This window comes from Lipotes vexillifer, unplaced genomic scaffold (assembly GCF_000442215.2).
Source record: "Lipotes vexillifer unplaced genomic scaffold, Lipotes_vexillifer_v1.1 scaffold445, whole genome shotgun sequence".
NCBI lineage: Eukaryota > Metazoa > Chordata > Mammalia > Artiodactyla > Lipotidae > Lipotes > Lipotes vexillifer.
Window position 1 is genome coordinate 1314081 of NW_006774995.1, and position 25349 is coordinate 1339429.

The 25349-nt window shown below is 39.6% G+C and overlaps 1 protein-coding gene across 1 annotated transcript in view; it reads left to right on the forward strand.

Annotated features, from left to right (window-relative positions):
- Nucleotides 1-25349, forward strand: part of CDC14A (cell division cycle 14A) — a 154615-nt gene that overhangs the window by 107195 nt on the left and 22071 nt on the right. Inside the window, exon 10 of the mRNA XM_007449612.1 lies at nt 14666-14804. Coding sequence (XP_007449674.1) covers nt 14666-14804 — 139 coding nt within the window. The remainder of the gene's footprint in view (nt 1-14665; nt 14805-25349) is intronic.

Here is a 25349-nt window from a genome sequence, read left to right on the forward strand (position 1 = left end):
AACCGCTCTGGTGTTAAACATTCCTGTAACAGGTATTCTCTTTATTATATCCTTGATCTGTGAATGTTGACCTTGTAAAGAATATTTTAAGAAATTCATATATTTTATGTTGCAGAGGTTTTTATATTTTAATCAGAACCTTCAGCATCGAAGTCAGTTCTTTTATAGGAAGGTCACAATTACAGGTGGTGACATCTTTTTGAGAGTGTTATTTCATTTGCTTCCACTTGTACACACATGTAGGATTCTTTCTTAAGGATTACACTTTTGATTTAATTACAGCTGTATTGCTTTAAATAGCGTGCTTAGCTACTATAGGCCTGTTAATTATTTCGGCATCTGCCCTAATTAAGTCAGCTTAGTTTCCTGGGAATTAAAGCAGCACGGAGCATTTTAATTGAACTATAAGCAGGAGGGAGAGAGACCCTTATCCAATGTCAAATGAACTTTGGTAGCTGCTGAAAAAAATGACTATTTCATGCCTCAACGTAAAGTACTAAAAATAGAGACAAACTGGAAACTAATTTTCTGGGAATGTGTGAAATCTTACAGTGATTCAATATCTGCAGTTTGCCTTCTGGTTGATAAAAGGAATGGTTATGATTTCGTGAAATTCTCTAGCACAAATAATCATTAAACAACAGCAACATTGTGATGTTCCAGTATGTGATTTTTGATGTTCTATGGGAGTTTCAGAAAACGCCTGGAACTGTAAGGCAATCAGTGCTTAACTTGGTATAAATAGAAGACGTTTCAAAGTCTTCTCTTGCTGTGCCAGGGAGCCCTTTAATTATGAATGCTTTAAAAAATTTGTTAAAGTTTTTATAGAAACTTAGTGAACTGTTCCTATTCTGTTGAACTGTGGTAAGAGCTCCTAACTATTGAGTGCTAAGTAGGTTCTTTTTATAGATCTAAATTATAGACTCTTTTTAAAAGGAGGAAGCAACTTTAGTTTTAGAGAAAGTTGAAAAATTTCTGCACCACCTTTTTTCCTTGGTGGTGAGTGTGTGTGATGAGGAACGCAACCAAGGGAATGGGCAGCCTTCTGCACAGGGAGGGGTTCAGGGAGAGACAGTGTTGTCTCCGTAGGGAAGGCCATTTTCTTCCCAGATAGAGACCCAAATTGGTGACTTGAAGGAGGACACTGGAAACCAACTGGGCTTCCTGCTTCAGGCTGTCCAGCTGTGTTGTATCAACATGATTACCTGTAGTCTTGTCAGATGTCTGAGGACTTAACAACTCTGCAGAAACAGAAAATATTTGCTCTGGGCACAAACATGAAGGCAAATAACTCATATTAAAGGAAGAGAGTCCTACTGAGACCATGATTAAGCTTCACTCTTTTCTAAAGAATGTCTATGTTTTATCTGGGGTAAAATGTACTTCAGATGAAAACAGGACACACACACACACACCCCTCATCTAATAAAATAGTGTAAATATAATTTTTAAAAAGGAAGAGTGAATGGGAAGGGAATGCCAGGCATCCATAAACATGAGCTTGATTGTAATTTCATTTACATTTTTGGTACATATTCTCAACCTCAGGTGATACTGCCCTCAAGGGGGAAAAATTGTTTTTGGGTGGTAAAAAACATTTTCTTTTTCTGTATACAGTGTAGATTTATACATGGCACATAAAGAAATATGTGGTCTGTCTGTGACAGTAAAATTTCATGGGGGACAGTTAGATAAAAAATGCCTAGAGAGGCTCTTGGTTGCAGGGGAGGACAATAATGAAGAAAAGGTTGAGAAACACTGACTTAGAGACATGCGTTTTTAAAATTTTCACATTTATGAAACTAGGATGGATCTTAAAATTGATCGCATACCATAGTTTAATTTTTTCTTAGTGGAACTTAAATAATGGTGTATATTACACCGTTAGATGACATGGTATCTTAGATTTGCTGAAAATTTGTGTATTTCCAAGTACTGAGGAAATTAGAGAAGATTCTCTTTATTATTTGACTAGAAAAAGCTAACAAAAGACCCCCTCCTTTTGAGGGAGGGTGGAGATTCCGAAACATATAAAAAACGAAGGCACCAACACTTTCCTATGTCCTTTTCTAACTAAATGTTTTCATGGATGACATTGTACCAATTTTCCAGGCTAGAAATATCTGTTGCCTTTAGCTTTCTCTGTGACCCAATCAAAATGTCTTTCTAATTCAGCTCTTCGTTGTTACCACTGTCTCCCCCGTCCATGCCTGTAAGCCAGTCTTGCTCCTGCCCCAGCCTTCCAGCTCCTCTTTTTGGCTCCCGTCTCTGTCCTTTCCAATCCAGAGGTATGCTGCTGCCTCATCCAGCTGCTTTTATCATGTCACATTCTTTGACCCCAAATACATGACAGCTTTATTTTGCCCTTTACATTGAATAAAGGCAAAATCAGATTTTTGCATGATACCAATTGTATGTTTATTAGTTGTTGATAATATCATGAATTTCATAATACTTTTTTTTTTTTTTGCGGTACGCGGGGCCTCTCACTGTTGTGGCCTCTCCCGTTGTGGAGCACAGGCTCCGGATGCGCAGGCTCGGCGGCCATGGATCACAGGCCCAGCCACTCCGCGGCATGTGGGATCCTCCCAGACTGGGGCATGAACCCGCGTCCCCTGCATCGGCAGGCGGACTCTCAACCACTGCGCCACCAGGGAAGCCACCGTAATACTTTTTAAATGAGTTGAATTTCGTTTATCAGAGGTTCATCTACATGTTTGAGGAGTAATAACACATGTATGCAGGAGATGTGCCCTAATCAGTGCTCAGAGAACTTTGCATCTGGATTTGGAGATTCCCAAATAACTCAGCAGTCTTTGGTGTCTTTGGCCCACAGTTGATAACCTGATTCTGCTAAGTACAGGTTCCTCCACTTAAATCAGAGGTGCCCTTTAACCTGCCTCCTCTACACCCATCTGCCCTTATTTTCTACTCAGCACACACTGGCACATTCTCCAGACCAGCCAGGCTTTCCATCGCTGGACCCTTTGCTGAAAGTGTTCCGTGACCTTCCTATTCTTTAGAGTCTGTTGAAGTCCTTGTCATCAATGACACATTCTTTGAAGACACCAACAGCTCACACAGTCCCTTTCTTTGAGAGCCCAGTTTCAGTTTAAACCCAATTTCTTTGCTTCTTGGTTAATAGTCTTGTGTCTACAACTTCTTTGATAACGTATCCTGGTCAAAATTATATCCTCTACTTGCTTATCTCCTTATCCTCTGAGCAAAGCCCTGTCCTGGGTAGCTTGTAGACAGCAAATAAACATTGGACTAGCTGAATCAAAGGATTAAAAGCAAAGAGCCACTTTGTCGTTTCTCAGAAGAAGAGTATACGATAGGAAGAGATTAAGTAGTGGAAAAATAACTCAGCACAGTGCCTTGCTCATGGGTGGTACTTAACAAATAAAAGTTTATAGTACTGAATTTAGTTCCAAGAAGCCAGATATGGAAAGATTCAGAAAATGCTTGTAAATAAGCATTAGTGGCTCAGTACTGTATCTCTCATGAGGGCAGGCATTCTGCTTGTCTTCGTGTTTCTGGCCCCAGCGTCTGTCACAGCACCGCATGCTCAGCCGGTCTTAGTATTTGTAGAATGAAGTGACTGAATGGATGAGCCGAGAGTGGAAAGAACTCTGGGACACTCACAGGACCCCTGGGAATTTTAGTCCTGAATTCCATATTCACTTGTTATGCTAAGGTGAGTGAACTGGTTAGTATCTTTGGGCTTCAGTTCTGGTGTGTGAACAACAATCACCATTTTATTTTTTTGTGGTACGCGGGCCTCTCACTGTTGTGGCCTCTCCCGTTGCGGAGCACAGGCTCCGGACGCGCAGGCTCAGCGGGCATGGCTCACGGGCCCAGCCGCTCCGTGGCATGTGGGATCCTCCCAGACCAGGGCACGAACCCGTGTCCCCTGCATCGGCAGGCGGACTCTCAACCACTGCACCACCAGGGAAGACCAACAATCACCATATTTGAAGATCCTACAGCTTGATCAAATTTTTGAATATTTTGGAAAAGGAGGAAGCCAGTGTAGATTAAAAAAAATTGTCTAAAATGTAAAATCCTATCACTTTTTAAAAATAGATTTTTATTGCAATATAATTGCTTCACAATACTGTGTTAGTTTCTGTTGTACAACAAAGTGAATCAGCCATATGCATACACATGCCCCCATATCCCCACCCTCTTGAGCCTCCCTCCCATCCTCCGTATCCCACCCCTCTAGGTGGTCACAAAGCACCGAGCTGATCTCCCTGTGCTATGCGGCTGCTTCCCACTAGCTGTTTTACATTTGGTAGTGTATATATGTCCATGCCACTCTCTTACTTTGTCCCAGCTTCCCCTTCCCCTTCCCTGTGTCCTCAAGTCCATTCTCTACATCTGCATCTTTATTCCTGTCCTGCCCCTAGGTTATTCATAACCATGTATTTTTTTTTAGATTCCATATATATGCGTTAGCACACGGTATTTGTTTTTCTCTTTCTGACTTACTTCACTCTGTATGACAGACTCTAGGTCCATCCACCTCACTGCAAATAACTCAATTTCGGTTTTTTTTTATGGCTGAGAAATAGTCCATTGTATATACATGCCACATCTTCTTTATCCGTTCATCTGTTGATGAACACTTAGGTTGCTTCCATGTCCTGGCTATTGTAAATAGTGCTGCAATGAACATTGTGGTACATGTCTCTTTTTGAATTATGGTTTTCTCAGGGTATATGCCGAGTAGTGGAATTGCTGGGTCATATGGTAGTTCTATTTTTAGTTTTTTAAGGAACCTCCATACTGTTTTCCATAGTGGTTGTATCAATTTACATTCCCACCAACAGTGCAGGAGGGTTCCCTTTTCACCACACCCTTTCCAGCAGTTACTGTTTCTAGATTTCTTGATAATGGCCATTCTGACTGGTGTGAGGTGATACCTCATTGTAGTTTTGATTTGCATTTCTCTAATAATTAGTGATGTTGAGCATTTTTTCGTGTACCTCTTGGCCATCTGTATGTCTTCCTTGGTGAAATGTCTGTTTAGGTCGTCTGCCCATTTTTAACTGGATTGTTTGTTTCTTTGGTAATGAGCTCCATGAGCTCTTTGTATATTTGGAGATTAATCCTTTGTTTGTTGTTTCATTTGCAAATATTATTTCCCATTCTGAGGGTTGTCTTTTTTTCTTGTTTATGGTTTCCTTTGCTGTGCAAAAGCTTTTAAGTTTAATTAAGTCCCATTTTTTATTTTTATTTCCGTTACTCTAGGAGGTGGGTCAAAAAAGATCTTCCTGTGGTTTATGTCAAAGAGTGTTTTTCCTCTGTTTTCCTCTAAGAGTTTTATAGTGTCTGGTCTTACATTTAAGTCTTTAATCCTTTTGGAGTTTATTTTTGTGTATGATGTTAGGGAGTGTTCTAATTTCATTCTTTTACATGTAGCTGTCCAGCTTTCCCAGCACAACTTTTTGAAGAGGATATCTTTTCTCCATTGTATATTCTTACCTCCTTTGTCGTAAATTAGGTGCCCATATGTGCATGGGTTTAACTCTGGGCATTCTGTCCTGTACCATTGATCTATATTTCTGTTTTTGTGCCAGTACCATACTGCCTTCATTACTGTAGCTTTGTAGTATAGTCTGAAATCAGGGAGCCTGATTCCTCCAACTCTGTTTTTCTTTCTCAAGATTACTTTGGCTCTTCGGGGTCTTTTGTGTTTCCATACGAATTGTAAAATTTTTTGTTCTAGTTCTGTGAAGAATGCCATTGGTAGTTTGCTAGGGATTTCACTGAATTTGTAGATTGCTTTGGGTAGTAGAGTCATTTTCACAATGTTGATTCTTCCACTACAAGAACATGGTATATCTGTCCATCTATTTGTATCATCTTTAATTTCTTTCATCAGTGTCTTATAATTTTCTGCATAGAGGTCTTTTGTCTCCTTAGGTAGGTTTATTCCTAGATATTTTATTATTTTTGTTGCAGTGGTAAATGGGAGTGTTTTCTTAATTTCCCTTTCAGATTTTTCATCCTTAGTGTATAGGAATGCAAAATATTTCTGTGCATTAATTTTGTATCCCACTACTTTACCAGATTCATTGATTAGCTCTAGTAGTTTTCTGGTAGCATCTTTAGGATTCTCTATGTATAGTATCATGTCATCTGCAAACAGTGACAGCTTTACTTCTTCTTTTCTGATTTGGATTCCTTTTATTTCCTTTTCTTCTCTGATTGCTGTAGCTAAAACTTCCAAAACTATGTTGAATAATAGTGGTGAGAGTGGGCAACCTTGTCTTGTTCCTGATCTTAGAAGAAATGGTTTCAGTTTCTCACCATTGAGGATGATGTTGGCTGTAGGTTTGTCATATATGGCCTTTATTATGTTGAGGAAAGTTCCCTCTATGCCTATTTTCTGGAGGCTTTTTATCATAAATGGATGTTGAATTTTGTCAAAAGCTTTCTCTGCATCTATTGAGATGATCATATGGTTTTTCTCCTTCAGTTTGTTAATATGGTGAATCACGTTGACTGATTTGCTTATATTGAAGAAACCTTGCATTCCTGGGATAAACCCCACTTGATCATGGTGTATGATCCTTTTAATGTGCTGTTGGATATTCTGTTTGCTAGTATTTTGTTGAGGATTTTTACATCTATGTTCATCAGTGATATTGGTCTGTAGTTTTCTTTCTTTGTGACATCTGTGTCTGGTTTTGGTATCAGGGTGATGGTGGCCTCGTAGAAAGACTTTGGGAGTGTTCCTCCCTCTGCTATATTTTGGAAGAGTTTGAGAAGGATAGGTGTTAGCTCTTCTCTAAATGTTTGATAGAATTCGCCTGTGAAGCCATCTGGTCCTGGGCTTTTGTTTGTTGGAAGACTTTAAATCACAGTTTCAATTTCAGTGCTTGTGATTGGTCTGTTCATATTTTCTATTTCTTCCTGGTTCAGTCTCGGAAGGTTGTGCATTTCTAAGAATTTGTCCATTTCTTCCAGGTTGTCCATTTTATTGGCATATACTTGCTTGTAGTAATCTCTCATGGTCCTTTGTATTTCTGCAGTGTCAGTTGTTACTTCTCCTTTTTTATTTCTAATTCTATTGATTTGAGTCTCCCTTTTTTCTTTATGAGTCTGGTTAATGGTTTATCAATTTTGTTTGTTTTTCTCAAAGAACCAGGTTTTAGTTTTATTGATCTTTGCTATTGTTTTCTTCATTTCTTTTTCATTTATTTCTGATTTCATCTTTATGATTTCTTTCCTTCTGCTAACTTTGGGGTTTTTTTGTTCTTCTTTCTCTATTTGCTTTAGGTGTAAGGCTAAGTTGTTTATTTGAGACGTTTCTTATTTCTTAAGGTAGGATTGTATTGCTATAAATTTCCCTCTTAGAACTGCTTTTGCTGCATCCTATAGGTATTGGGTCATCATGTTTTCATTGTCATTTGTTTCTAGGTATTTTCTGATTTCCTCTTTGATTTCTTCAGTGATCTCTTGGTTATTAAGTAGTGTATTGTTTCGCCTCCATGTGTTTGTAGTTTTTACAGATTTTTTTCCTGTAATTGATATCTAGTCTCATAGGGTGTGTTTGGAAAAGATACTTGATACGATTTCAATTTTCTTAAATTTGCCAAGGCTTGATTTGTGACCCAAGATATGATCTATCGTAGAGAATGTTTCAGGGGCACTTGAGAAGATTGGGTATTCTGTTGTTTTGGGATGGAATGTCCTATAAATATCAATTAAGTCCATCTTGTTTAATGTATCATTTAAAGCTTGTGTTTCCTTATTTATTTTCATTTTGAGTGATCTGTCCATTGGTGAAAGTGGATGTTACAGTCCCCTACTATGATTATGTTACTGTCGATTTTCCCTTTTATGGCTGTTTGTATATGCCTTATGTACTGAGGTGCCCCTATGTTGGGTGCATAAATATTTACAATTGTTATATCTTCTTGGATTGATCCCACGATCATTATGTAATGTCCTTCTTTGTCTCTTGTAATAGTCTTTGCTTTAAAGTCTATTTTGTCTGATATGAGAATTGCTACTCCAGCTTTCTTTGATTTCCATTTGCATGGATTATCTTTTTCCATCCCCTCACTTTCAGTCTGTATGTGTCCCTAGGTCTGAAGTGGGTCTCTTGTAGACAGTATATATACAGGTCTTGTTTTTGTATTCATTCAGCCAGTGTATATCTTTTGGTTGGAGAATTTAATCCATTTACATCTAAGGTAATTATCGATATGTACGTTCCTATTAGTATTTTCTTAACTGTTTTGGCTTTGTTATTGTAGGTCTTTTCCTTCTCTTTTGTTTCCTGCCTAGAGAAGTTCCTTTAGCATTTGTTGTAAAGCTGGTTTGGTGGTGCTGAATTCTCTAAACTTTTGCTTGTCTGTAAAGGTTTTAATTTCTCCGTCAAATCTGAATGAGATCCTTGCTGGGTAGAGTAATCTTGGTGGTAGGTTTTTCTCCTTCATCACTTTAAATATGTCATACCACTCCCTCTGGCTTGTAGAGTTTCTGCTGAAAGATCAGCTGTTAACCTTATGGGGATTCCCTTGTATGCTATTTGTTATTTTTCCCTTGCTGCTTTTAGTATTTTTTATTTGTATTTAATTTTTGATAGTTTCATTAATATGTGTCTTGGCGTGTTTCTCCTTGTATTTATCCTGCATGGGACTGTCTATGCTTCCTGGACTTGATTAACTATTTCCTTTCACATGTTAGGAAATTTTCAACTATAATCTCTTCAAATATTTTCTCAGTCTCTTTCTTTTTCTCTTCTTCTCGGACCCATATAATTCGAATGTTGGTGCGTTTAATATTTTCCCAGAGGTCTCTGAGACTGTCATCAATTCTTTTCATTCTTTTTTCTTTATTCTGCTCTGCAGTAGTTATTTCCACTATTTTACCTTCCAGGTCACTTATCCGTTTTTCTGCCTCAGTTATTCTGCTATTGATCACTTCTAGAGAATTTTTAATTTCATGTATTTTGTTGTTCATCACTGTTTGTTTGCTCTGTAGTTCTTCTAGGTCCTTGTTAAACGTTTCTTGTATTTTCTCCATTGTATTTCCAAGATTTGGATCATCTTTACTATCATTATTCTGAATTATTTTTCAGAATAGGTAGACTGCCTATTTCCTCTTTACTTGTTAGGTTTGGTGGGTTTTTACCTTGCTCCTTCATCTTCTGTGTGTTTCTCTGTCTTCTCATTTTGCTTAACTGACTGTGTTTGGGGTCTCCTTTTTGCACGCTGCAAGTTCGTAGCTCCCGTTGTTTTTGGTGTCTGTCCCCAGTGGCTAAGGTTGGTTTAGTGGGTTTTGTAGGCTTCCTCGTGGAGGGGACTAGTGTCTGTTTTCTGGTGGATGAGGCTGGATCTTGTCTTTCTGGTGGGCAGGTCCACGTCTGGTGGTGTGTTTTGGGGTGTCTGTGGCCTTATTATGATTTTAGGCAGCCTGTCTGCTAATGGATGGGGTTGTGTTGTTCCTGTCTTGCTAGTTGTTTGGCATAGGGTGTCCAGCACTGTAGCTTGTTGGTCATTGAGTGGAGCTCGGTCTTGGTGTTGAGATGGAGATCTCTTGGAGATTTTTGCTGTTTGATATTATGTGGAGCTAGGAGGACTGTTGTGGACCAGTGTCCTGAACTTGGCTCTCCCACCTCAGAGACACAGCCCTGACGTCTGGCTGGAGCACCAAGAGCCTGTCATCCACACGGCTCAGAATAAAAGAGGAAAAAAGAGAAAGAAAGAAAGAAGGTAAAATAAAATAAAATAAAGTTATTAAAATAAAAAATAATTATTAAAATAATTTTGTTAAGTAATAAAAACATAAAAAAAGAAAGTAGAGAGCAACCAGACCAAAAAACAAATCCACCAATGATAACAAATGCTAAAAACTATACTAAAAAAAAAAAAAAAGGACACACAGAATCCAGGACAAATGGTAAAAACAAAGCTATACAGACAAAATCACAGACAGAAGCATACACATACACCCTCACAAAAAGAGAAAAAGGGGAAAAGAATACATATATCATTTCTCCCAAAGTCCATCTCCTCAATTTGGAATGATTTGTTGTCTATTCAGATATTCCACAGATGCAGGGTATATCAAGTTGAATGTGGAGGTTTAATCCACTGCTCCTGAGGCTGCTGGGAGAAATTTCCCTTTCTCTTCTTTGTTCGCACAGTTCCTGGGGTTCAGCCTTGGATTTGGACCTGCCTCTGCGTGTAGGTTGCCTGAGGGCATTTGTTCTTTGCTCAGACAGGACGGCGTTAAAGGAGCAGCTGATTCGGGAGCTGTGGCTCACTCAAGCTGGGGGGAGGGAGGGGTACGCAATGTTGGGCGAGCCTGCGGCAGCAGAGGCCAGCGTGATGTTGCACCAGCCCGAGGCGTGCCGTGTGTCCTCCCGGGGAAGTTGTCCCTGGATCACGGGACCCTGGCAGTGGCGGGCTGCACAGGCTCCCGGGAGGGGAGGTATGGGTAGTGACCTGTGCTTGCACACAGGCTTCTTGGTGGCTGCAGCAGCTGCCTTAGCGTCTCATGCCCGTCTCTGGGGTCCGCGCTTTTACCCGCGGCTCGTGCCCATCTCTGGAGCTCCTTTAAGCGGTGCTCTTAATCCCCTCTCCTCGCGCACCAGGAGACAAAGAGGAAAGAAAAAGTCTCTTGCCTCTTCGGCAGCTCGAGACTTTTTCTGGACTCCTTCCCTCCTAGCTGTGGCTCACTAGCCCCCTTCAGGCTGTCTTCACGCCGCCAACCCCAATCCTCTCCTTGGGATCCAACCGAAGCCCGAGCCTCAGCTCCCAGCCCCCATCCATCCCGGCGGGTGAGCAGACAAGCCTCTCGGGCTGGTGAGTGCCGGTCAGCACCGATCCTCTGTGCAGGAATCTCTCTGCTTTGGCCTCAGCACCCCTGTTGCTGTGTTGTCCTCCGTGGCTCCAAAGCTTTCCCCCTCCGCCACCCGCAGTCTCCACCTGCGAAGGGGCTTCCTAGTGTGTGGAAACTTTTCCTGCTTCACAGCGCCCTCCCCCTGGTGCCGGTACCGTCAGTATTCTTTTGTCTCTGTTTATTCTTTTTTCTTTTGCCCTACCCAGGTACGTGGGGACTTTCTTGCCTTTTGGGAGGTCTGAGGTCTTCTGCCAGCGTTCAGTAGGTGTTCTGTAGGAGTTGTTCTACGTGTAGATGTATTTCTGATGTATCTGTGGGGAGGAAGGTGATCTCCGCGTCTTACTCTTCTGCCATCCTGAAGCTCCTCTCCTCATTCTCCTTACATACATTCTGCCACTGCCTTCTGGACTGCAGAGTTTCCTTTGAAAAATCGGTTGATAACCTATGGGGATTCCTTTGTGTGTTATTTTTTGTTTTACCCTTTCTGCTTTTAATAGTTTTTCTTTGAATTTAATTTTTGTTAGTTTGATTAGTATGTGTCTTGGTGTGTTTTTCCTAGGGTTTATCCTGTATGGGACTCTCTGTGCTTCCTGGACTTGGGTGACTATATCCTTTCCCATGTTAGGGAAGTTTTCAACTATAATCTCTTCAAATATTTTCTCAGACCCTTTCTTTTTCTCTTCTTCTTCTGGGACCCCTCTAGTTTGAATGTTTGGTGCATTTAATGCTGCTCCAGAGGTCTCTGAGATTGTCCTCAATTCTTTTCATTCTTTTTTCTTTATTCTGCTCCTTGCAGGTATTTCCATCATTTTGTCTTGCAGCTCACTTATTCTTTCTTCTGCCTCAGTTATTCTGTTATCGATTCCTTCTAGTGTATTTTTCATTTCAGTCATTGTGTTGTTCATCTCTGTTTGTTTGTTCTTTAGTTCTTCTAGTTCTTCTTAAACATTTCTTGTATTTTCTCAATCCGTGCCTCCATTCTATTTCCAAGATTCTGGATCATCTTTACTATCATTGCTCTGAATTCTTTTTCAGGTAGATTGCCTATTTTCTCTTCATTTATTTGGTCTTGTAGGTTTTTACCTTGCTCCTTCATCTGTGACATCATTTTTTCTGTCTCTTTTTTTTTTGTTATGAGTGGGATTGTGTTCCTGTCTTACTGATTGTTTGGCCTGAGGCTTCCAACACTGGAGTTTGTAGGCTATTGTGTAGAGCTAGGTCTTGGTGCTGAGATGAGGAACTTTGTGAGACCTCATTCTGATGACTATTCCCTGGGGTCTGAGGTTCTCTGTTTGTCCACTGGTTCGGACTTGGAGCTCCCACTGCAGGAGCTTCAGCCTGACCCCCGGCTCGTGAACTAAGATCCTGCAAGTTACGTGGGATGGCCAAAAAAAAAATAGAACAATAACAAAGTAAAAAAAAATTAGATTAGGAAACTGACAGATATGTTAGAAAGAATATAAAAATAAAAATAGAGATGAATCAACAACCGGAAGGTGCATCAGTACCACAATAGTAAAAAAGAGGAGAAGGGAAAAGAAAAAAATAAAGGGGGAAAAGGCCTTGGCTGTGGAAGGCAGGGCCTAAGCAAGGGCAAGGTTTGGGCAGTGGGTAGGGCCAATGCTCAGGACCCACGGGGCTGGAAAAGGCCCTGGAGGCTGTGGGGGGTGGGACTTAGGCTCAAGGAACAGAAGGGGCCCAGTGTGCCCCCCACCCCTGGTCTCAGAGAGTAGGGGGCCTCACCTGGGAGGCCAGCAGGCTTCCTGGGCCTCAGCGGGTGGGGCAGATGCCCTCCTCTCCTCTCCTGCTCCTCCGGTCTGGGAGGGCTCCTCCTGCCTGCCTCTCCCGATCTCCCCGGCCTCCCTCCTATGCCCCCAGTGGTGGGGGGCAGCCTTGGAGTGCAGGGAACTGGCCTAGGAGCTCAGCAGGCTCCCCAGGCCCGAGTGGGCAGGGCAATTGCCCTCTGCACCTCTCCCACTCCTCCCAGATGCCTCCTCCCACCTGCCTCTCCTGATCTCCCCGGCCTCCGGGGCACTGACTCTGTCTGGCCTCCACTTTTGCTCCCCCCTTAGTCCCCCCACGTCCTACTGGTTCACTTGGGGGTTCCTCCCATCTCCTTGGGCGTCAGAGTCCTCCACTGGTGGCCGGCAGGTGCCCTAATTGAGGGGAGATGCTAACTCCGCGTCTTCCCACACCGCCATCTTCATCCTATCACTTTTGTTTCTCTGGAGAGAGAGAAAAAAAAATCACAATTTGTAAAAACCCTTTGAAGAACATTTTGATCATGATAGTAAACCAATACATCCTTGAAAATCATTTCTAATTATATTAATTTCTCTTACATAACAGAAATTGGGTTCAACATAAGAAATATGTTGACACAAAAGTTTCCAAAAAACTTAAGAGCCTCAAGAAAGGAAACTTGAGCACTTCTGTTGGCTTGGTTCTTAGTGGATTGTGTGCTCTCATAAGGGCCATGTCTGTTTTATTCGTCACCTTATCCCCAGCTTCTAGTATAGTACCTGGCAGGTAGTAGCTGCTCCATCAATATCTATTGGCTGAGGAAATAATGAAATCCTGGTCTCTGAAGGAGTTGCATAGCAGTTAGGACCACCTGGTGGAGATGGTATTGAAACAGTCATGAGTTAGGCAGCTAATGGGGCCTGATGATGCTTATGGTGTCTTCTTACTTTTATTTTATAACTCCTTATTCTACTATAAGTTAAAAAAAACCCCACCATTTACATAGGCTTAAAAAAATGACCATGATAATATAATCAGTTATGCTACTGAGTCAGAGTCACACACACAAAGTTTTTTTTTTTTTAATTAATTAATTATTTTTTTGTTGCATTGGGTCTTGCTGTGTGTGGGCTTTATCTAGTTGCAGTGAGCGGGGGCTACTCTTTGTTGCAGTGCACAGGCTTCTTGTTGCGGCGGCTTCCCTTATTGCAGAGCACAGGCTCTGGGTGCATGGGCTTCAGTAGTTGTGGCACGTGGGCTCAGTAGTTGCGGTGCACGGGCTTAGTTGCTCCGTGGCATGTGGGATCTTCCTGGGCCAGGGCTTGAACCCACGTTCCCTGTGTTGGCAGGCAGATTCTTAACCACTGTGCCACAAGGGAAGTCCACAAACTGTTAACTGAAGGTTCATCTCAGCCTGGGCTGGAGCTAAGGATGGAGAGCATGGGGACACCTGACAGCTGATTTTTTTTTGTTAGTTTATATATTTTAAAAAATTTATTTATTTACTTTTGGCTGAACTGGCTCTTTGGTATGGCACACGGGCTTCTCTAGTTGCGGTACGTGGGCTTAGTTGCGGCGAAATGTGGGATCTTAGTTCCCCAACCAGGGATCGAACCCGGGCCCCCCTGCATTGGGAGCGTGGAGTCTTAACCACTGGACCGCCAGGGAAATCCCTGACAGCTGATATTTTGTAAGTGCTTGTCTGGAACCAGTATTGCCTTAACAATGTTCACAATGACAGTCATTCTCAAAGGCCCTCGGGGGTTGAACTCTCCATAATTTTCAAGATACTTGTTCTGACTTTTATATATATTTTTACGTATGTTTATTTTGATCATATGATCTATTTTTAAAAAATTTCTTGAGTTAGAATTATCTTTCAACCGCCCCCCCCTGCCCCGCCCAATCATGAAAAAGCATTACATTATTGCCTGGGTTTAAAAATCTTGTATTATATTTGAGACCATAGCAACTTCTGGACAGGGTTTAATTTCAGAGTTTTTGTGGGTACATTTGCTGTATTTTGTATTTCTTGTTGTGTTTCCCTCTCTTACAGCTGGTCTTGGAAGAACAGGGACCTTGATAGCCTGTTATGTCATGAAACACTACAGGTTTACACACGCGGAAATAATTGCTTGGATCAGAATATGCCGGCCCGGCTCTATTATAGGACCCCAGCAGCACTTCCTGGAAGAGTAAGTATAGTGTCTCCATTATCACATGATGTTCTTGTTCCTGATTATTTTTGCCGCTTGTTCCCTGGTTGTGGACTATGTCAAGCCCGTGGTTGTGAAATGGCTGCATTGTTAGAGAAGGCTGTACCTCTAATGGAACGTTGTTGATTTGACAGCTAATGCATTCTAACTTTGTACCTTTTATATTTCTTAGATCAGGTGAGAGTGAGGAGAAAATCACAGAGCCATCTCTGCCTACCTTTTTTCTGTCATTTTCTATGTGTGATCTGGCTACAGTGCAATTTTCTTATGTCAGCCCACTTGGCACTTTTCATTCTTTTTTTTTGTTTGCACATCTAAAAGCAGAATGAGAAAAAACACACTACAGAGGTCAGTCCAGGATTTCGATGACATTGCCGCTCCTCTGACAACTAACTAAGTTGCTCATGTAGCTGCAGCTTATGAGTTACCAAGGAAGAAATAAAGAAGACTGGGTTTTAGTCCTGGCTATACCACTAACTAGCTTTATGACCATTATTTAGAAGAATACTTATAAATTCCTTCTTTCATCTGTTCACGTACTCATTCATTAACTGTTTGTCAAACCCCAGCCCACAAGGCGGAGAGGTTTAACCTGTAAGAGTACAATCCTTTCTGATTTCCCCTTAAAATGTCAGAAATTACCATTAATTTACCCATTAAGAAAATGAAGAGATGAAATAAGCACTAGCTGATTTAGGTCCAGCTCTAAAATCAATTGGTGATGTCTTATACTGAAATTTCATTTTTTTCTTTTTATTCTGGTGTGGATCTATATGGAATAGCATTCTTTTCCAGATAATTCCTTTCCCATTTAAATCATTTTATGTTGGTGAGAAACAAATGATCATGAATTTCATAGAAAGATGCTGTAAGCAAGCTTTAAGCATCTGAAATGTATAAAAGGATTTGAGCCTACTGAGCAGTTACTTTAATTGCCAATCCCAGAGGGAATAAGTGATAGGAAAAGACATGCTGAAACATGTGCAGTTATACCTTAGCTTAAAAGAATGAGGTGGAAGTGTAATGAGTACACAAGCAAAAAATACCCAATCATTAAGAAGACACGTTCCTAGGTTTTTGGCCTGTGAGATACAAAAATACCCAATCATTAAGAAGACACGTTCCTAGGTTTTTGGCCTGTAAGATATATTATTTTAGAGCTTTCTTCTTGTCAGGTTCTCTGCCAGAGGTTTCCATTATTTTATGTGTGCCTACAGCATGGGACTTTGTGCTGTGTATCTGCCAGGGGCTTGTTGTACTAATTACTTACTAAAGTTGAATAAATGGCCTTAGGGTTAGAAAACAAAAAACATTCCTAAACCTGGATCTTTAAGCAATCTCTTAAAATCATTGTTTGAAAGAATGTTCATTCATTAGGTACCTACCGAATACTCACCTTGCCCCTGGCTCTCTGCTAGGTACAGTTCACAAGGTGAGGAGATTTTCCTGAGAACACCACTGGTCAAATTCACCTAGATGTCTCAGGCCACCAGATGCCACAACCCTCCCACTTTATGCCTGCATACTCCTCCTTCCTACTCCCTACTCTGCCTTCTCTCTCTGCCATGTCTCAAAATAATAACAGAAGAAATTAGGGTTATGAGGCAAAGGCATTCTAAGTTGAAGAGTTTTTCATTTATAGATACTTAAGCAGCAAAACTTAGGCTATTTACTTAGGTGTGAGTCAATACTGTAGTTTTCTACTATCTGTGAATCTGAGGTGCAGGAATGACTTCCTTATATAACGAGATATTAAAATCAGTTACTACTAATGTTTAGGTCAGAACCTTCCTGAAGGCAGGTTCTTGATCTGAGGCACTATACCTTCTATATTTTGCAGTATTTCCTCTAGAGACATTTCTATGGAGAGATGTCTGCATTACTCATGGGCTTTCACAGGCTTTTTTGATTGCCTCCTTCTAGGTATCGGTCTATGGCCTAATTTATGCCTCTAAGTGGCACCAGACGTAGTATTTTGCTTTACTTAATTGTGTACACTTATTTTGTTTTCTCCTTCTCTCCTATTTTCCTTTTTCAAGACTATGTCTTTTGCAAATATTTTCTCCCATTCTGAGGGCTGTCTTTTCATGCTTTGTGATGACCTAGAGAGGTGGGATAAGCAGGGTGGGAGGGAGGCTCAAGAGGGAGGGGATATGGGGACATATGATTTGTTGTACAACAGAAACTAACACAGTATTGTGAAGCAATTATACTCCAATAAAGATAAAAAAAAAAACCAACTCACTAAAAAAAAAAAAAAAGAGACTATGTCTTGATGTACCTCATGGCAGAAGACATACTTTACTGTGTTAGTGACATTCATTCTTTCAACAGATGTATGTCAGGTGCACACTCTCTGCCAGGCAATGCTCCTGATCCTGGGACTGCAACAGTGAATGCAACAGACGAGGTCCTTTCCTCCCAGGGTGTCAGTATCTCTAGTGGAAGGAGCACACAATAAACAAGTGTATAAGTTTATATACAAGATGATTTCTGACAGGGATATGACAATAGAGGCCAGCAGCAGGGGAGGGGGATGACTGGTGGGGGAAAGCTGTTCTGGTTGGTGTGAAATAGTATCTTAATTTGTATTTTCCTGATGACTCATGATCTTGAACACCTTTTATATATGTATCTCCTTTGTGAGGTGTTTGGACCAAGTCTTTGCCCAGTAAACATTTTTTTCTGTGGTAGTTCTTTATTTTTTAATTAAAAATATTTGTTGAAGTTAATATAAAACCATTATTTTTCACAGTACTATATACAGAGCTGATGTTGTTATTCTACAAATTGTTTAATATTAGGGAAAGCAGTTAAAGTTGTATCTGGCAGCTTTACAAGAGCACTTTTGCTTTTCAGTGAGATTTTTTTTTTAAATTGAGGCATGATGGACATATAACATTATATTAGTTTCAGGTGTACAACATAATGATTCAATGTTTGTATATATATTTTAGACATAAGTTCTTTGTCAGATGTATGTGCTGTATGTCATTTAATGAGCAAAATTAAAAATTTTGCTGAAACTGATTTTTAAAAATTAACTTCTTATCCTGCAGCCTTACTATTTTCATTCATTAGTTCTGGTAATTTTTTTTTCCTTTTTTCTCGTTGCTAAGATTTCCATTACAGTGTTAGTTAGAAGTGGTGAAAATGAACATCCTTGTCTTGTTCTCAGTCTTAGGGGGAAGGCATTCAGTGTTTCATCATTAAGTATGACGCTAGCTGTGGGGTTTTCATAGATGACCTTTATCTGAATGAGGAAATTACCTTCTCTTTTTAGTTTGAGAATTTTTATTAATAATGGATATTGAATTTTGTCAGCTTTTTTTGTACATTTATCAAGATAATCATAATCTTCTAATGTGAATTACATTGATTTTTGAATGTGGAGCTATGATGTGCATGATGTGCTATTATTTTTTCATATGGCTGGATTCAATATACTAATATTTGTTAAGGATTTCTGTGTCTGTATTCATGAAGGACATTGGTATGTAATTTTCTTTTCTTGTAATACTTTGGTTAAGTTTTGGTATCAGGGTTATGCTGGCTTCATAAAACAAGTTGTGAAGCATTTCCTTTTCTATTTTCTACAAAGAATCTATGTATAAGACAATATTGGATTTGAGGGAGTGGGATGGGAAATTAGGGGACGAGAGAGTCATTTGGAAATAAGGGCCTGGTTGATGTTGGATTACCTGAAAGGGTTTGATCGTCTGGTGTGACAAAGGTAGACCTGGATGTGAGCCATGATGGGTTTTGTTCTGAAAAGCTTTTAGAGCCAGGTGGATCATCGGTAGAGGCCAGAGGGTACAAGTCCTCTGATGACTTTCTACCCAGCAACTTCTGGGGTATGGTAACCAAGGGGATGAGGGACCACTTGCTTAAGTGGGTAGCAGAGGAGCATGAGGCACCAAGGTAGTCTCTGCTCCTCTGCAGAGCGGTGCTGTGGTCTGCTGGAGGAGGTGCTGGGTCACAGGGAGCCTGGGGGGCTCTGGTGGTCAAGCACTTCTGTTCAGTTCCTTCCCTGACTTTTTCTAACCATCCTGCTGGGCAAGATTATTTAACATGCCTTTCTCTAACCATTGCAAACATGACCTCAAGCCTTCTTCCAAGCTACATTTTATGCCAGTAATGATTTTTCTCTTACCTTTCTCATGTTGCTCCTATTAGCTGATGAAAGTTTACTTCCTCTATTACGTATAAACCGTAAGGAGAGAGGGAAAGGGTTCATTTATGGTTCTACTTTCTTTTAACAAGCTCCTAATGATAAAACTTTAAAATAATTTTCCATCTTGAACATTACTGTTACAATTTTCTGTTGGTTTTAAGTTTTTTTCAGTGGTCTTTAATATACCTGTCCATATCATTCTTGTCCCAGATTGCAGGGATGCCTCCTTTTCTCCCTCATTTGCTGCCTTCCTTCCTTCAACAACTATTTGTTGAAAGCCACTGGTAGGCAGTGTTCTTTGCACCTGGGAAGCTGCAGTGAAAGAGTAATTTCTGACCTATAGAGATGGAAGAAAAAGAAAGAGGAGGAGGAGAGGGGGAAGGGGGAGGGGAGGAAGAAGAAGGTGGGGGAGGGTTGACTGGTTGTGTGGTTAATAAAAAAATGCATAAATTCTATAGTTTCTCTCACCATGATTGGTGTGATGCACAAAAATGAAGCACAGAAGAATAGGGGAAGGAAGAGAAGGCAGTTTTGAATAGCGTGGTAGTGGCGGGGCTCATTGAAGACTTTTGAGCAAAGGTCTCAAAGAACTGATGGAATAAATCGTGGGTGTTTTGGAGAAGAGGGTTTTCCTCTGAGGGAACAACTGCTGAGGCTCTGAGTGGGAATGTGCCTGAGGCCACCATGGCTGATGGGGAGAGCAAGGGAGCTGAGGCCAGGAGGAAAAAGGTCAGATCAGGCCTTTGTAGGAGTTTGGATTTTCTTTGCATGAGATGAAAAGTCTGCAGAGGGTTTTGAGCAGAGGAGTGAAGTGATCCAACTATAATACACACACACACACACACACACACACACACACTTTTTTAATTAAAACTTTTACTTTGGGATAATTGTAGATTAACATGCAGTTGTAAGAAATGACAGAAAGAACTCTTGTGTACCCTTTACCCACTTTCTCCTAATGCTACCATCTAGCAAAACTATAGTATAATATCACAATCGGGATATTGACATTGATACAGTTAAGATATAACATTTCCATCACTGCAAGAATCCTTCACATTAACTTTTTATAGCTACTCTCGCTTCCTCCCTGCCCACATCCCCTCCTTGACTCCTGACAACTGCCAATCTGTCCTTCCTTTATGTATTTTGTCATTTCAAGAGTGCTATATATATGGAATTATAGAGCATGTAACCTTTCGGGCTTGGTATTTTTCACTCAGTATAATTCTCTGGAGATTCCTCCAGGGTGTTGCATGTAGCAATAATTGTTCCTTTTTGTGGCTGAGTAGCATTCCAAGGTATGAATGTACTGCTGTTTGTTAACCATTCACCTGTTGAAGGACAGCTGAACTGTTTCCAGTTTTCAGCTATTATGAATAAAGATGCTATAAATGTTCATGTACAGGTTTGTTCAAACATAAGTTTTCATTTCTCTGGGTTAAGTGCCCAAAAGTGCAATTGCTGGATTGTATGGTACGTGTTTAGTTTTATAAGAAACTGTCAAACTGTTTTCCAGAATGGCTGTACCATTTTACATTTTCACCAGCAGTGTTTGAGTGATAGAGTTTCTCTTCATATTTGCCAGCATTTTTTTTTAGCCATTCTGATAGGTGTGTAATGATAATCTCTTTGTGGGTTTGGTTTGCATTGAAATTGTAATTGTAAGTAATAATGAACAACTTTTCATGTACTTATTTGCCATCCCTATAACTTTTTGATGAAGCATCTGTTCAAATCTTTTGTTTATTCTTTGAGTGATTTGTTTTCTTATTATTGAGTTTTGAGAGTTCTTTAATGTTCTAGGTACTAGTCCTTTGTCTGATAAATGGTTTGCAGATATTTTCTCTCAGTCTGTAACTTGTCTTTCATCCTCTTAATAGAATCTTTCACAGAGCAAAAGTTTTAAATTTTGATGAAGCCCAATTTATCAGTTTTTTCCTTTTTTAGATCATGCTTTTAGTATCAGATCTAAGATCTCTTTTCTTAGCCATAGATCCCCATAAGTTTGTGACTCCTTTTGAATTACTTTTGTGTAAGATGTGAGACTTAGGTGAAGGTTCTTTATTTTTTTGCCTATAGATGTCCAGTTGCTCTGGCACCATTTGTTGAAAAGGTTATTTTTTCTCCATAGAATTACTTTTACATCTCTGTCAACAATTAGATGGGCATATTTCTTTGTTCTTTATTCTGTTCCATTGATGTATGTGTCTATTCTTCCTCCAGTACTGTACTCTCTTGATACTGTACTTACGTAGAGAGCCTGAACAGAAGAATGACTCCTCCCATTTTTCATTCTTTAACAAAATTGTCTTAGCAATGCCAGTTTATTTTCTTTTCCATATAAATTTTAGAATAATCTTGTCCACATCTACAAAAATATCATTCTGCAATTTTCATGCAAATGTGTTAAATCACTCTATCAGTTTTGGGAGAATTGGCATCTTTACTGTTGTTGAGTCTTCTAATCCATAAACACAATATGTCTTTTCATTTATTAATATCTTCTTTGATTTCTTTCATCATCATTATTTAGCTTTCATCATATAAGTCCTGTTTTGTTAGATTTACACCTATTTCAATTTTTTTGAGTGATTATAAGCGATACTGTTTTTTTAATTTCAGTGTCCATGTATTAATTGCTCATACATAGAAATACAATTGACTTTCTACCTATACTTATTTTGTATCCTGAAATTTAAGAGAGAGAGAGAAAGAAATGTGTGTGAATTCCTGGGGATTGCTGCATAGACAATCATGTCATCTACAAATAGGGAGAATTTTGTTACCTTTCCAATCTCTATGTCTTTTACTTCCCTTTTTTCCCTTGGTGCACCAGCTATAACTTGAATAATTGTGGTGAAAATAGACACCCTTCCCTTGTTCCAAGTCTTGGTGGGGGAAAATATCCAGGCATTCACCATGAAATATTAATTGGAGGTTTATCAAGTTGAGGAAGTTCCCCTCTATTTCTGTATTTCTGAGAGTTCTTATTATGAGCAGGTGTTGAATTTTGTCAAATACTTTTTCTGCATTGATTGATATGATCATGTGATTTTCTTCTTTAGCCTGTTAATATGGTGGATTACACTGATTTTTTAAAATTATTGAATGAGACTTACATCTCTGGAATAAACCCCACTTGATCTTATAAATGGGGAGTTTGCAAATATGATCAAGTAAAGGATCTCGGAGTGAAGAGATTATTCTGGATTATTCTGGTGGGTTCAGTGTAATCACAGGGACACAGGAGGAGTCAACTAGACAAGAAGGTGATGCGGTGATAGAAACAGAGATTGGATTGAAGCTGGAGGACGGGACCATGCACCAAGGAGTATGGGCAGCCACTGGTGGCTGAAAAAGGCAAGGAAACAGATTCTCCCTTCATAGTCTCCAGAACGAACCAACGCTGCCAACTATTTGACTTTAGCTCAGTGAAGCTGATGATGGACTCCTGACCTCCACAACTGTATGAAAGTAAATATGTGTTCTTCTAAGCCACTAAGCTTGTGGTAATTTGTGATAGCAGCTTTGTTCAGAGAAGAAACTAATACATCTGTGTACATTGTATACATTTGGGTAGATAGTCAGTAAATATGTACAGTAAGATACACAGATCCTAATTTGAACATGTATATTCCAGACTTCTCTTATTCATCATATTTCTATTTTGGAGTATTTGATGTAGTAGAGTTGCATGATTGACATGTTATTTAAGGAAGATTGGGCTGCAACAATGTATAAGATGAATAGAATGGAGGGAGATTGTAGTCAGAGAGGCTAAAAAGGAGACTACTACTAAAATCTAGGGGACGGGGACTTGTCAAAGGGGCTGGAAGTTAGACCGAAGAATTAGAGATGGGCACCAGGGCATTTCAAGGAAATAAGTCTCAGGCTTTGAAGACTGACTAATGATATGAGAAATGAAGAGCGTGATGTCAGTGATGACGTAGAAGCATGAATAAGTAACAGGTTCATTAGGAAAGAGAGAGGATTAAAAAGTTTTCTAATAGGTTTTCATCTGTCGAAAATGACTGAACAAGTTAGAGGGATTGTATTCTTTCAGAAGTGAAAAATCCAGTCAGTGCTTTTTAGATAATGTTAATTCTAAATCTGTGACTTTAGGAAAGCTGGTTCGTCACATCGTGCTAGTCCTTGAACACCAAAGTGTACCCAGGTGTTGATTTCTATGCCTTGAAGAAATCTTCCTCTTAATGTCACCAGCAGTAAGAGAGATGTTTATTAACATCCTTGTGAGCTGATGAATTTATGTATTGGCTGATCAAGACATCCCTTTTGTAACGGACTGAAATTTTATATTTAAATTTTTTTCTAGCATATAAATAAAGCTATTTGCAAAACAACCATCAGGTGTTTTTCTTCTACTTGAAGTTCATATTCTTAAGCTAAAAATACCGTTCTGCACCCAAAATATGTCTTCTACCAAATATCCTCAAAGTTCTTAAAATGCTGCACAACCATGCCACTTTTATTACTGAGACAAGTCTAAACTCATCCTTCTCAGAGAGAGCCTGTAGAATATATATAGTATATAGACGGGATCAAGCTGCTTTTTGTGTGTGTGTGTGTGTGTGTGTGTGTGTGGTATGAGGGCCTCTCACTGTTGTGGCCTTTCCCGTTGCGGAACACAGGCTCTGGACGCGCAGGCCCAGCGGCCATGGCTCACGGGCCCAGCTGCTCCTTGGCATGTAGAATCGTCCCGGACCGGGGCACGAACCCGTGTCCCCTGCATCGGCAGGCAGACTGTCAACCACTGCGCCACCAGGGAAGCCCCAGGCTGCTTTTATGATTTGTTTTATTGAATATTCACTGTGTGATACTATGCTGACCTCTGGATCATGATCCATTGAAGCTTTCATTCATTAGAAAGGGATCCTTGAGGGACAGGTATACAGTTCCCATGGGGACTTTCAGCTCACAGAGATCCTTTACTTACGGGAACTGATATGATGTTGTTATTGTTTTTATTTTTTAAAATCCTCCTGAGGCAGTAAGAACTCAGAGCTTAAATCTGGATTCTGCAGGGAGTTCTGTATTTGCAAAGTAGAGCTTTCACTTTGAAGTTATCTTTAAGAAAGCAATGTTGTGGCTGAACTCTTTTGTTCCTAAACCCATAAATCAGAAATTGCCCCATTCTGCTTTATTATCATAGATATTTTCATCAACTTCCAGTAAGTTGGATATTTTTCAGCATATTGTAATTTAGTTGTAAGCCTTCGGTTATCTGCAATACTTCTCAGATATTAAAGTGTGTAACATTCATTTGGGGATTTTGTGAAATGCACTTTCCAACAAGCTCCCAGGGGATAACTATGCTGCTGGTCCACCAACCACATTGTGTAACAAGAGTCTGTGGCTCATTTTTACTTGTAGATATCAGCTTATACAACATTTAGTTTGGTGCTTATGGCATTTGGTTAGTTTCACAATTGGATTGAACAACAATAGAAATTAATAGTTCAACCACTGGTTTTTATTTCAGGAAATTACTAAAAATAAGATGAAGAAAACCTGTTCAAGAAAATGGAAAAGTGCTTAAAAATGTCTAACAATAACCGCTTGAGTTTTAAATTATAATTTATTTATAGTATTTTTTTAAGATACATGGGCTAGGTCAAGAAATATGGATTAAAGTTTTTTAGTAATCTTTTTTGAAGATTTAAGAACTTGTCTTTCCTAAAATACAGTACTTAAAATTTGAAATATTGTGAACAAAAGAACTTAATAATAGACAATTTTGTGATTTGTTTATTAAACTAACAAGCACATTGCATAGGTTTGAGTTTGCACTGTTTATTTGACAGTCATATTTTTGCAGTAGCACTCAGTTATATTGCTTTTCAGTATTTACTGTTGCATCATTTGATCCATTTATTGACTCTCAGTTGGCATTGAATCATTGGCTAAGAAAAAATAAAATTCTAATATGGGTCTAAGTAAAAAGGATAAGGTATATGTAAGAATTTTTGGCAACGATGGCATCAGAAATTTATCTTGAAATACTCATATCAGTTACTGAAGATAGAAGATTGAATGGTTTTTGTTTTGTTTCCTTTTTTTTCTTATTAAAATATGTTTTATTTGTTGACTGAATAATGCTAGTTCTGTGTTTCCTGTGTAAAAGGGTTAGAGTTGGAAAAACAAAATGTAAGCCATAAAGCATTAGGTTTACTTATAAAGTTTGTACTTTGGTATGACACCAGTGATCTAGGTCCTAATTGTGGGGTTCTATCCCTAAATGAGAATTAGCTGGTTGAATCTTTCTGGGAATTCCCTAAGTCATTTTTTTCTCTCCTTGTGTATTTCAGAATCAAGAACTTTTCCCT